The sequence below is a fragment of the Lissotriton helveticus genome, chromosome 6, assembly GCF_964261635.1.
Source record: "Lissotriton helveticus chromosome 6, aLisHel1.1, whole genome shotgun sequence".
Classification (NCBI taxonomy): Eukaryota; Metazoa; Chordata; class Amphibia; order Caudata; family Salamandridae; genus Lissotriton; species Lissotriton helveticus.
The window spans coordinates 1379188365-1379202657 of NC_136067.1; the positions used below are offsets into that span (position 1 = coordinate 1379188365).

At 45.9% G+C, this 14293-nt stretch overlaps 1 protein-coding gene across 1 annotated transcript in view; it reads left to right on the forward strand.

Annotated features, from left to right (window-relative positions):
• The window catches only part of LOC144763500 (uncharacterized), a 236880-nt gene that overhangs the window by 37664 nt on the left and 184923 nt on the right, over positions 1-14293 (forward strand). Inside the window, exons 5-8 of the mRNA XM_078649146.1 lie at positions 1998-2144; positions 3829-3915; positions 6888-6963; positions 12314-12366. Coding sequence (XP_078505272.1) covers positions 1998-2144; positions 3829-3915; positions 6888-6963; positions 12314-12366 — 363 coding nt within the window. The remainder of the gene's footprint in view (positions 1-1997; positions 2145-3828; positions 3916-6887; positions 6964-12313; positions 12367-14293) is intronic.

A 14293-nucleotide genomic window follows, 5' to 3' on the forward strand; every position in this document is an offset into this window, starting at 1 on the left:
CGAGTGACACAGAGGCACAAAGGTCACAAAAAAGGGCAGAAAGGTCACAAAACTGGAGGGAAACGAGTGGCATAGAGGGCACAGAGGTCACAAGAAAGGGCGGAAAGGTCACAAAAAATGGGGGGAAATGAGTGGCACAGAAGGCAGAAAGATCACAAGAAAGGGCAGAAAGGTCACAAAAAACAGGGGGAAACGAGTGGCACAGAGGCACAAAGGTCACAGGAAAGGGCAGAAAGGGCAGAAAAAATGGGGGGAAACGAGTGGCACAGAGGGCAGAAAGGTCCCAAGAAAGGGCAGAAAGGTCACAAAAAGCGGGGGGAAACGAGAGGTACAGAGGCACAAAGGTCTCAAGAAAGGGCAGAAAGGTCACAAAAAATGGGGGGAAACGAGTGGCACAGAGGCACAAAGGTCACAGGAAAGGGCAGAAAGGTCAGAAAAAATGGGGGGAAACGAGTGGCACAGAGGGCAGAAAGGTCCCAAAAAAGGGCAGAAAGGTCACAAAAAGCGGGGGGAAACGAGTGGCACAGAGGCACAAAGGTCACAAGAAAGGGCAGAAAGGTCACAAAAAACGGGGGGAAACGAGTGGCACAGAGGCACAAAGGTCACAAGAAGGACAAAAAGGTCACAGAAAAACAAGTAGAAACGAGTGGCACAGAAGGCAAAACGTCACAAGAAATGGCAGAAAGGTCACAAAAAACGGGCGAAAAGAGTGGCACAGAAGGCAGAAAGTCACAGAAATTGCAGGGGCAGCTAAGCAACAGAAGGCAAAAACAGGCAGCGAGTCACAGGGCCACGAGGGGAGCAGAAGGAAAAAACGGGCAGAGAGACACGGGGCAGGGAGGGGAGCAGAAGGGAAACCGGGGAGAGAGACACTGGGGCAGCGAGGGGAACAGAGGGATAGAACGGGCAAAGACCACGTACAGGCAGCAGGGGAGACAGACAACAGCAGTCACAGACAAAACAATGAAAATGCAGTCACTACAATGGGAGCAATGAAAGAAGATACAAGCAATACAATGGAGGATGAGCAAACCTACGGCCTAGCACTGGCCACCAGGGATGAGGCGCAGGTGGTAGCCTGCGGGTGGAGGAGGGCCTTGAACTTCCTCAGCAGCGGCAGCTGGGCAGGGAGGCACTGGCGGTGCTGTGCGGAGGGGGAGCGACCTACCTGGAAGGGTCAAGGGTTGCTGTTGTGTCACAAACACCAAAATGGTGGCTAATGACACAAGATGGCCGGTTATAAAACCCCCAAGCCCAAAACTAGCCCAACCCAAGCCCAACAAGCCAAACGCCAGCCCCATGGAGCCCAACCAGCCCAATGGGCTCTGGCTGCCAAGCCCAAACCTAGCCCACCCCCAAGCCCAACAAGCCCAACACCAGCCCATTGGAGCCCAACCAGCCCAATGGGCTCTGGCGCCCCTCTGGCCCAAAAACCCCAGAGGGGGCAGGCCTCCCGCTGGTCGGCTGCCCCCCCCAAGCCCCATTAAAAGGCATCTTGCATTGCATTCAAGGCATCGCAAATTGCGATTCCTTAAGTGCAATCGCACTTTGCTATTTTTGCATTTGGGATGATGCATCTCAAATGCAAAAATAACGGGCGCAAAGGGGCAGATTCTGAGAATCGGCCTGTTTGCAACCGGGTTTTCCTTTGATGGATGTGGGCCTAAATCCGGACATGGGAGCAAATCAAATTGCGTGGGTCTTGTAAGTATGGGGCAACCTGGCTTCCTCTGCAAAGTGATTGTAACATGGGATAAAAAAACAAGAAACTGTGACTTCTTCAATTAGGAAATAAATGTTACCTTCTGACTATGGTAAGAACTTCCTGAATGCAGGCATATGAGTACAAGTTAACCCATGCCATGACTTTTTTTTATGACAATGCATAAACATGCATCTCCACCACAAGTATTTTGCCATACAAAAACAATCAGTGTCCCCGCTTCACACGTACAGAGGTCAGAGGTATGTACTCTCTTCTGTGTTACTTCCTGTAGATCCGTGAACAGGTGTTACTGACACTTGGCCCAATGGCGACTCTGCTTCCCCCAGACCAGCTGGCTTTGGAACTACCAGGGGTGTTCCGAGAGGTATTATACCTCCAGGCAAGCCTGCCGAAAGAGAACACATTTGGCCTGATAAAGGTATGTCTGGGGCAAATGTACCCCTCAGAAATATCTACTGTATGTTTGAATGAATTATGTCCATGATGTATCGAAGAGAATCATAAGGGGGTGTCTAGTGAGAAGATGTTGTGTTTGGGGGTATTCTCTGCTTGTCTCTCAGATCTCTGCTGGATTTTTCTGCAGCTTTCGACACATCTGACCTAGAGCCCAGATCGGAGTGGTCATTATCTTGGTCTTCTCTTTTTTTCACCAGGGATATCATAGTCGGGCCTTCATTACAAGGGGCACAATAATTCTGATGGTACAGGTTTCATTGGAATCATGAGGTTTGGAGGAATATGGCAGCTCTGCTGTGTTTCCTCAAAAGACCGGGGAAAAACAAGTACAGTAAATGAAATGTGACACCCATATGTTATTGCTCCCAAAATTTGAGTTCTTGTTATTTGCCCTTCCTAGACTCACAGCGAAATAGCAGATTATGATAGGTCACTCATAATGAGGGTCACAGTAATGCAGATGGAATCTAAGGAATCAGAGAAATTATTTACACTGGTGCATTCTTTTTCAAACCCCTTTAATTTTCAATTTTCTTGGGAGAAACTGCCTTTTTATGTGGTCGCTGCACCACTACATAGAAGAAAGTAATGCTTTTGGAGATTCATTGTGTCAAAAAAGCAAAACTTTGAATCAAGACCATGTAATTTTTTCTTCCTTCACTTTATTAGCCTTCCTGTCTCACTAGGAGTTAAAAACAAACTTGTTCACAACTTTTTAATGTATAACTTATTTTTCGTTTTTCTATAACCCCCATATTGAGACAGAAACAATAACCAACTGGTTTTATTGTTACAATTGTACTTGATACCACCCATAAGAATTGTAATCATGGGCCCCTACTAGGGATCCAGATCACTTCTTCCCTTTAACCTCCATCGTTGGACCAACACCTACCTTATTTTTCATGAGTTGGTTTATATACTTTAGAAAAGGGTTTCACATTTTTTTAAAATTTGTCCATGTATGTTTTCTTAATAGCTATAGTTCACATGTGCCTCATAAATGTTCTATAGAAAACATCTAAAAGCTTGGGAACTTACCATATACACTTTGTAACATCCAATGTCACCCTACCCCCCAGAGCAGCCTCATCAACAACTTCTATCTTAAGATTCTTATCAACTCTCCCCTCTGAGAATTCTGATCACCTCTCCTCTCCCTTTTGGGTATTTGCATCAAGTCTCTTGGGATCCTGAACTTCACTTGCCACAGAAGATCATACTCTCCTACCTCTTGAGGATTCTCACCCTGTAAAGCTTCTGATCACATCTTCCTTCGTGGTGATACTGATTACCTCTCCCCAGTCAATAACTGACCCCCTTGAGAGTGTGGATTGCCTGTCCGCCACAAGGCTCATGATTACTTCAATCCTTTGACTGCCTTGAACTTCTTTCCTGAAGATGGAGCTTGATCATTTCCTCTAATTTTTAAAGTGATGCTTATTCATCACTAGGAAGGGCCCTGTCCCAAGTGATGTCAGATGGCTGTGATTGCGTTGCTTAGTTGGTCAAGATCTGTCATTTATGTGCAGTAATCATTTAACATAGTAGGAAATTAATGTGCTGAATGAAATTGAAAGCCATATGGATTAGTGATCTCTTTCTAAAGGCTTCTTCCTTACTAATTTCATTTCTTTTCCATTCAGCCTCTCGAAAATTTCCTTAGAGCTGGTGTCACAAAAGCTTGCAAGGAGGCTTCTTTACCGGAAGGGTTTGCAGCACTGCACAATATGGTAGGGGATTTTTGAGGAGACTTTTCTATCATGAAATCACTGTATCTTCTGAACAATAAAGATGATCAGTTGGTGTGATGGACACAAATCCTGATTAGATAGTAGAGATGTGGACTCCACTCCTGCCCATTCACTGACACCTCTCATGAGAGAGCACTAAAAAAAGTCCCCTGTTATCTCCATCACAGAAGGCTGAAAATGCCACCCATTGTCTTTAAAGCACAACACTTTAAAGGTAATCCACTGTCTCCAAAGGTGGTGATTTCCATAGCTTGTGAGTGATATCATTAACCACTTTCTTCATAGCAAGGATCACAGAATTCCAGTCACTAGGTCTATAGCAGGAGACTAAGCACATTATTCACTTGTCGACAGCCAAGGAATAACAAAGATATTTTGTCTCTCAATTCATTTGGTAAAAAAGGTCAACACCTAGCTTAACTGCTGAAGAGTCGAAACTAACACCCACTAGATCTATAATAGTAATGCTTAAGTGAGTAAAACAGAGAGTGAACTAAGGCAAACGTAATAAAGGATAAAAGTCTTAAATTACTCAAGATTTTGAAAGGAGCGCATCTGTTGTGGTCAAATTGTAAATGGTCTACAAAGTAGCAGCACTGAGGGCCAGATGTAGGTAGCTAAATACCGGTCGTAACGGCCGAAAACTGTGATTTTCCTGTTACCGGCCGGTATTTAGCCCTGTTTAATGTAGGAGGCTGGAAATAAGGATTCAGTAATTTACCGATTCCTTATTTTAAGGAATCGGTAAAATACTGAATCCTTATTTTAAGGAATCGGTAAATTACCGAATCCTTAAAACCTATGTAGGTAGTACTCAAGTGAGTGCATTTTTGCTTTAAGGATTCGTTATTTACCACCAACTACAAGTTGGTGGTAAATACTGAATGCAAAACAACAGGTGATGGAGAGAATGCACAACAATGTCATACATTCACCCCAGTACAGAGATCTGGGCCTAAATCCATCGTTTATTTTGCTCACCATGCCTTTCCAGTTTGAACCCAGCTATATGCAAATCAGTCTTGACCCTGTGCCCCATGGGAACAGTCCAGCCCGAACTGCTAAGCCAGGTCCTCCCTGGACTGGAAACAAGCATCCAAGGACCGGTTTCGGGCTTTCAGCCCTCTTCAGCCGGGATAGCTTGATTCCAGTGGCATGGAGAGCACGGGACTCACGTCTGAGCATACCCGTCCCACTCGGGGTGACAAATGCAAAACAACAGGTGATGGACAGAATGCAGAACAATGTCATACATTCACCCCAGTACAGAGATCTGGGCCTAAATCCATCGTTTTTTTGCTCACAATGCCTATCCAGTTTGAACCCAGCTATATGCTGGACTGTTCCCACGAGGCACAGGGTCAGACTGATTTGCATATAGCCATGTCTGAACTGGGGTGGCAGAGTGGGCTAAAGAACGGTGATGGATTAAACCCAAATCTTTTGACTGGGTGTGAGTGTTTGATTGATTCGGATGCTCCGTCCATCATCCCCCCCTTTTGTACCGCTTTTGGCCGCCATAAGTGTGGCAGGGTATGCTCAGATGTGAGTCCCTTGCTCACTTTGCCACTGGATTCAGGCAAACCGGGCTGAAGACGGCTGGAATGCCAGAAACAGCTGGTCTTTGGAAGCTTGTTTCCGGTCCAGGGAAGACATGGCTTGGCAGTTCGGGCTGGACTGTTCCCATGAGGCACAGGGTCAGACTGATTTGCATATAGTCATGTCTGAACTGGGGTGGCAGAGTGGGCTAAAGAATGGTGATGGATTAAACCCAGATCTTTTGACTGGGTGTGAGTGTTTGATTGATTCGGATGCTCCGTCCATCACCACCCCCTTTTGTATTTATTTATTTATTTATTTATTTATTGCCATTTATAAAGCGCGACAAATACCCGCAGGCGTCTCGGTGTCCAGGCGTCTACCGCTTTTGGCCGCCACAAGTGTGGCAGGGTATGCTCAGACGTGAGTCCCTTGCTCACTTTGCCACTGGATTCAGGCAAGCCGGGCTGAAGACGGCTGGAATGCCAGAAACCGGTCCTTGGAAGCTTGTTTCCGGTCCAGGGAAGACCTGGCTTGGCAGTTCGGCGCTGGACTGTTCCCATGAGGCACAGGGTCATACTGATTTGCATATAGCCATGTCTGAACTGGGGTGGCAGAGTGGGCTAAAGAACGGTGATGGATTAAACCTAGATCTTTTGACTGGGTGTGAGTGTTTGATTGATTCGGATGCTCCGTCCATCACCACCCCCTTTTGTACCGGTAAATACTGAATACCTTTAAAAAAGCAATAATTTGCTTTTTTCAAGGTGCCATGACATGTATGTGCGCCACATGTGCACACATGCACGATTCAGGGGTACAACAGGGTGTCAATGTGACACCCTGCCACCCTTGAATATGCTCCCGCTATTACCGATTCTGTAAATACCGAATCGGTAATAGTGAATGGCTTCCCATTCATTCCTATGGGCCTCCAGGTCCATAGGAATGAATGGGAAGGTATTTCTTATTACCAAATTGGTATTACTGAATCGGTAATAAGAAATATTACCAAATCGGTAAAGTGGGCAGATGACGGGATAGAGAAAATAAAATAAATAAATAAATAAAACCACCTCGATGGCCTCATTATGAGCTGGCTGCAAATTGGTTTGAGGATACCGGGTCCTGGAATCTATAATTCTTGACTGTTATCCCGCTTCAAATGCTGGCTATCCTGAGTTTTCCCTAGAATGAGAATAACAACTTGGACCCAGAGTTACCAAAATATTTGGGATAATAAATACGCATTTCGGCTCCTGAAAGAAAGCTGGGATCGTGAGGAAGGTATTAACTACACACAGCTCTGTTATCCACAGTATCAGAGATCCTCTTGTTCTGCACATTACAGTACGTGGGACAATAAATGATAATCGCCCCCTCACTAAATATTGTCTTCTTTTCTTTGGTAGATCTCTGCCCAGGAACCTCTGTCTCACAAAGGGCAAGCAGCTAAACAGACAGCAAATGAGCTCCTCCTCCTGCTTGGTGAGTACAGGATTGGTAAATCCTCAAACCCCATTTATTTGTTCGTCTAAAAATGTAATTGTAATTGAAAAAGTGAGCTTGTTCATTGGTTATTAGCTTGTACTAATCACCTTTGCTTCTGGCTGTGCCCTCCCCACATACCTCTATATTGCCTCCTTTGCCAATGCTTGTGCATTGCTAATTCCACGTATGCCCTTACCACTGCTATTGCCAGTTTCCATCCATGCCTTGATGATAAATCACATGGGTGCATCTCCACTGTCCATGGATCCTCTCAACATAACCTTCGCTCTTGTCTCCAGGCTCATTCTGTTACTCATAACTTTCCTCAAAACCATTTAAATGTTTTCTCTGTCGATGCATCTTCCACTCACGCTGCTTTAGTTCCTTTCTGTCTCTGCTTCCTCTGCCATGCCTCATCAGTAAACTTTAATCACCTCCTCACACCCTGTGGCCAAAACATCTTTCTTTTTTCTCATCCCTTCTTTTCCTTTGCCTGCAAACTGCCCATGCTCCTACACAATCCCTCCAACAATGGCTGTTTATAGACGCCTCCTTTGGTCATGTCTCCTCTGCTCATGCATGTACCCATACATTCTCTGTTATTGCCTTCACTGCCTTACTCTTTACTATATCTGTTCAGTTGTATTTTTTAACAAGTATGATTTCCATCAAAACTAGATGTTGATGCTAAACAGGAAAGTGATTGCCAAAATTCAGTGCAATACAAACAAGTACATCTTTATTTGTAGTACTTTGTCAAATGTGATGATGGTGAACATATTCTCAAACACTTATGACAAGGGAGGGCTTTGGACTGCTATGGTTTATCAGCCTGCATTTAGAGACCAAATTCGGATCTTTGTTGGCAGGATGGTATATATCTGGGTAGCCTAAATTTACAATCTTTATTGTCTACCTCTAGCCTCGTCGATCCAGTCTTTGGATTCCTATTTACATGCACCTCGGTTTAAACCTAGATTTTACCCTGCCAACGAGCATCCTGGTTACAGGCCTCAATACTCATGTTTTGCATCTTGGCAATATATTTGTTAACATCAATCAATATGCTTAGGTTATGTTATGTTAATATGATTTAATATCATGCACAAGTCATCCCAGGGCTTCATCATCATTGAATTATTTTTTCCAGATTGAGTGTTCAATGTTTTTGAAACTTTTGGAACCATAGAATAGGAATAGACTACCAGGTAGGAAATGATCTAGATTTGAATACCAGAAAACTGACTAACAGGAAGTTTTTCAGTTCAAACAGTTGCTAAAACATTTCTGTAGGTCTAGGTCTAGGTCCAATTGTCCTAGCGAGAGGTTGTCTCTAGAATGTACCTTAGGTTCTCGACTTTGAGAACTGAAAGAAATCTTGCTATGTGTGGATCTGCCCTCTCTGGTGATGTTCCTGAAAGGATGGCTTCTGGTTTACAAACTGATTTCTGATGCAGCCTCTTGGCATGATCACCACTCGGTGCCCTTGTTTTTCCAACCCCTGTTGGTGAGTATTCTGGCCCTCCTCTTTTCTTTTTGAGGGTTTCTTATCATGCTACCGATTTATACCTCTAGGTTTGTTTGGCCAGCAAATATGCTCTTTGTTAGAACTGGGATTTCTGTTTGGCTAAGGCTTGCGCAAAAGCCAGGCAGAAACCACCACTCTAGACAGGGCAAAGGAGGCACACTCCAAGATAACCCCTGCTCACCCCCTTGGTAGCTTGGCACGAGCAGTCAGGCTTATCCCGGAGGCAATGTGTAAAGCATTTGCGCACGCACACAGCAACAACATCCCAGGCACACTACAAAAGAAACTCCACACAAGGTTATATAAAAATAACTTTTGTATTCTTAAAACACATCAGATAGTAATCACACAATATACATTGTGCCAACTGGCACGGGCAATATTCACAAGGGATTATTTACACAGGACAGGGCCACTTGGGCCACCGTCAGGATCAAAACTTAGCAGAAATTGGTACAAGAAAATAGATCATAAACCTACAACCAGTAACTACTGGTAATCACTGTACTCCATCTCAACCTGTAACATAAACTACATTATGTACAGTCACCTAAGGCGCGAATTACATTCTGCGCCAACCTCACCAGCCTAAACACATTATGCAATCTCTCACCAGTCTAAACACATTAGACCCTGCCTCCTAAGAATAACTCACATTTAGGGGCATAAAGCACAGAGTGAAGTATCATCTCACTAACATGAACCTCCATAATCATAAACTACAGTTTAGAGGTATAAAACACAGGGTGCGCAAAGCATACTAAATGCATTACATTGCCTAGCACCACATCATTCTAATGCATAAATCACATTTAGGGCCTTGCGCCCTATCCACAAACCAGCCCCCCTGGTCAACTGGCCATCCCAAGAAGGGGCTCAAATGTCTTGTGTCCAGAATGTCAGGGCGCGCTGCCAATGCAGTGCCAGTCAGGGGTGCGCCATCTGCGCAAGCCTAAACATTGCAGCTGCCCACTACTTGCTGGGCAGCTGAGGACAAGAACAGGGCCTAAATGCAGCAGATGGCACTAAGTGCTGCGCAGCTGTGGAAGGCCAAGGAATGTCAGGGCGCGCTGCCAATGCAGTGCCAGTCAGGGGTGCGCCATCTGCGCAAGCCTAAACATTGCAGCTGCCCACTACTTGCTGGGCAGCTGAGGACAAGAACAGGGCCTAAATGCAGCAGAGGGCACTAAGTGCTGCGCAGCTGTGGAAGGCCAAGGTAGGGGCGAAGGGAGTGCGACTCACTCCTAAGTTCACCAGGAACAGGTCCCCTGAAAGAAAAGCCTAAACGGTGCAGCTGCCCACTACTTGCTGGGCAGCTGGGGAACAAAACTGCGACATGGGCCCTCACTGGCCCTCTGGAGCAAATACTGCGCCAAACCGTTGGATCCCTCGTGGCTCTAAACAAATAAGGTGCATTTTGGTTGGAGCCACCTAGGCTCTTAAAACAACTGTGCCTCTCGGGGTGCCCTTCTAGGCTCTCAAACGAAGTGGGCCATCAGGGGCAAGAACACAGGCCCCTCTAATCGTTGGAGGCCGCTCTGACACAGTGCCTCGCACCGCGCCTCAACACTCCATCTGCTCCCACCGGGAGCGGTAACCAAACTGCCCAATCGTGGGATCCATCCGGCTCTGGAAAATGAGGCCGATACGTGGGTGCGGCCCGCTGTTAGACGGGGCTGCTCAAGACTCGGGTGCCTCGCACATGAGGGCTCACCAAAAGCACCAGTTCCCGCAAGTGCCGCAGTCGGCACGCACTGAAACACCCATGGAGTCCCCCAGCCCTTCTCTAACTTCCCAGGCTGTTCACGGGGGACTCCTCGTTGTCATTGGACGGCAGCACTTCTCCACCCGGTCATGGCGCAGGCCTATGGGGCTCCTCTCCTCTCACGGGAGCCCCGCGCAGACAGGCCTCGTCGGGCAGCGCCTCGCAGCATGGCGGGAAGCAGTTCCGGTCCTCCTCCCTACGCGGGAGACCGGCAGTGCTCGGCACGGCTTCCCCCTTATTGGGGGGAAGCGGAAAAAGAAACCGCTAGGCTCCGCCCACGTCCCAGGGACGGCGCCTGTCTTCCGGGTCGCGCAGGAGCGGCCCGGCAACGTTTCTGCAAAGAAGCTCGGGCTGCAAGGGCGATTTAGGGCTGCATAGATGGGGTGGCACCCGTATTACCACTAATTAACGAGGATGCAGGGTGGGCAACTGCTTAGCTCAAAATAAGCAGACTCCAGCGATCACATGCAGGATAGGCACCTGCTAATATCAAAATGAGCGGAGTGGGCACCCGCGCTGCCATCAACAAATGCAGCAATGAGGGGTAGGCTCCCTCAATAACAGGGCAAATTAAGATATAGCGCTTCCCAGGCGCTAGGGGGGGAACAGAGCCCACCAAAAGGCCCCAGAAATGACCCCTACAGCAAGAAGGGTCCTAGCAACACAGGACACGGCTTCCAGGGCAAGGAGAGCCTCCCAGCCATCATCAGGCTAGGCAGAAGGGGCCCCAGAAAGAAGTCCTCTAGCAATCCAGGGGCTGGGCAGGGCCCAGGGAGGCAAGCCCTCTCATGGGCCCCAGCAGCAGCACGCCCCTGGTAGATTCAAGTCAGGAAAAAAGAACATTTAACATGAGGTCACAGCCTCTTTTTATACACAGGAATCCTTTGTCTCCAAAGGTACAGGCAAGGGGCGAACCAGATGCAACTGGTTCCTGTGCACTTTGTTTTGCTCAGCCCCTCTGCCTATTCACAGGGTGGGTCAGGGACATCAGACACACCAAAGGGGGCGGAGCCAGCATTGTGGAGGGAAAGCCCAGCCCTATTCAGGTCCCAGGTGCACCCCTCCCTCACATCAACATGCAGATCTCTCCATTCACCACCGGGGCAGACCTATCCTGACTCCAGGAGCCTAGCACACCAGCCAGCTCCAGCCAATCACAAGCCAGACAGTCAATTCACATTCACTGCACAGACACACCAACTTCTAGAAGTGGCACTTCCACACTAGACACATTAATGCAGCACACATCATCGTGCAGCATTCAATCTCCCGAGTTCGCACATACCAAACTCGACCCTGCACTCCCCTCACATCAGGAACTACCATGGTCACACATATTCCCCATGCATTCCTATGGGAGGGCAGGTCACTCTCAACACACATACACAGAGAGCACAAACACTTTACACTGGACCACAGTGAAAAAGTACGCAGAGGCCTAAAATCACCAACACCAGGTTACAGAAACAGGCAAGGCAAAAGCAAAACGTTTCGGGGTGAACCTGCCAAAAGGGCCAGGTCCAACACTCTTTATAATATTCCGACTGTGAATTGGGCCGTGATCTCTTTAACACCTTGAACGCTATGGGGATTTTTCTCCTGTGCTGGAACTTTACAAACACCATTATTCATGACGAGCTGGGCTCGTCATCAGCGTAGCAGGAGGCTACTGCATGACGAGCCCAGCTCGTCATGAGCGTGGAAGGGGTTAAAAAGACTAGGGTGCAATAGGGAGAAGACACTTCTCTGAATGCATGCCGCATCTTTATGACACTCATCTTGTTGCACTGCTATGGCACAGTTCCAGGTCCCACTAGCTACTGTGTCTTATAGTAAACACAGAAGACATTTATATAGTATGAATATTAGAGTTATTGTGAACAGGTGAGAAACATTTCCATTTATTGTTCATAGATTGTTTTACATAAAACCTATAATTGGTGATGATCTGAAACCAAAGACAATAATTCAATAAAACAGTCTGATAGATCAAGGGCCTACCATCTGGTTAGAAAAGTAATTGCTAATTTTCAATATTTTTTGCCTATCTCTAGAGACAACTCAAAGTAAACTACTGGATGCAGGAGCTCAAGCGTCTCGTATTGAGGTAAGTAGCATAAGGCTGTGTCTCCAGAGAGCTTGTCCCACGGGTTAACATTTAGGAGAAGGCGCAGCAGTTTACAAAATGCTTATCAGGTTCTAAGATGCCTAATTTGTTTTATTTAGAGTGCTAATTTCCCGGTTAGCACAAGCGTTATGAAGAGAGACAAACTGAACAGTTTGTTAGAGTTTCTATGGTGTATTAATGTTATGGAAAAAGCTCTAGAGCGTGAGTGTGAAATGCTTTTCTGAGTACTCTCTTGACCATGCAGGTATTACAAGGCAGGTTTCTTTGTGTTTGGGATACCAACTGATACATGGATGGAAGCAGAAAAAAGTAACAATGTCAACATACCATATAGCAAATAGAGGGGGATTCTGGGACAGCCCTTTGCCTGTGTGGGATAGCTTCCTTTATGTATTGGCCTGATGAAATGTTTGTCATGTTTTGGTATCAGTCCAATGCATTTTGTGGTTGTGTATATTTCCTGCTGTTCGAAATTGTTTTGGAGAGTGTTTTGCAAAAATCTTTTGTTTTGCTCTTTTACTGTTGTCATCATTATGGAGTGCATAAAGCTGGGCTAGATCTTGTGAGTGGTTGATTGAGGGGTAAAGTGTCAATTGCTTTGCTCAGTAATTTTTCTAAACTGCAAACACTTGCAGTGTTCAGAGTTTGGCTTTTCTACTCTGACTTTATTATATGGCTTTTGAGAGCCCTCTTTTCGGGAGGGGCTGCCTTAGGGAACCTAAGGCCCTTCCATACATGACTGTGATGTTTCAGTGCAGAACCAAGCGCCTTTTTAATGCATTGCCAACGTTTCAACTTGGCCATGTGCTTATTGCATTGTATTGTAATTGCATTTGTATAGCGCTTACTTCCCTGATGAGGCGTCAAAGCGCTTTTTCGACGAGTAGCACGCTACTCCGGGACCCACAGAGGATTAGTGTTGAATTAGTATCGTGAAACATGCAAGAACATTTTAAGTGGTGGATAGGTTAGGCAGTTATTTGGATTCTGAAGAATAGCAGAAGGATAGAAAAGGAAAAAGGGGTTTATATTTATATAGTGCTTGTTACCCCTGATGGGGTGTTGACGCATGCTACTCCGGAAACCCATAAAGGATTAGTGGTGAATTAGTATTGGGAAATATGAAAGTAATTTGAGTGGTGGATATTACTCAGTTATTTGCTGTGTGAAGGATAGCTGAGGGATAGAAGGGGAAGAAAGGTTTGCATTCATATAGCACCTGTTACCCCTGATGTGGTTTTGAAGCACTTTTTTGGCAAGTGGCATGCTACTCTGGAACCCATAAGGATTAGTGTTGAAAGTTAGTATGGTGAAACAGGAAATTAATTTGAGTGGTAGATATGTTAGTCAGTTATTTGGATTGAGAAGGTTTGGGGAGGGGTTAAAAAGGGGAAAAGGTTTACATTTTTATAGCACTTGTAACCCTGATGGGGTGTTGATACGCTTTATTGCCGAGTAGCACACTATTCTAGAACCCATAACGGATTAGTGGTGAATTAGTATAGTGGATATGAAATTTGAGCAGTGAACATGTTAGTCTGTTATTTTGATTGAAAAGGATAGTGGAGAGATAGAAGAGTGAAGGATTTTTTTCTTTTTTCTTCTTCTTTTGTTTTAGGTCATAGCAGTAGGAGTAGGCTTTTGGATGAGTAAAAAGGGTTTTTGGAGTGGAAGAGTCAGAGGGAAGAGTTTAGAAAGGTTTGTTTTGGGGGATCGGTATAGTAAAAGAGGTGTCAGATGATGCAAGGAGGGGTAGAGTAGGAGAGAGTCTAGAAAGGGTTATTTTGGGGATCATAGTAGTGGTATGGGGTTTTGGATAAATGGGAGAGTGGATGTAGAGGATATATTGATAGATTTATAGGGTGAGAGATAAGGTAGTGCATTGGAAAGAGTAGTAGAAAGAAGT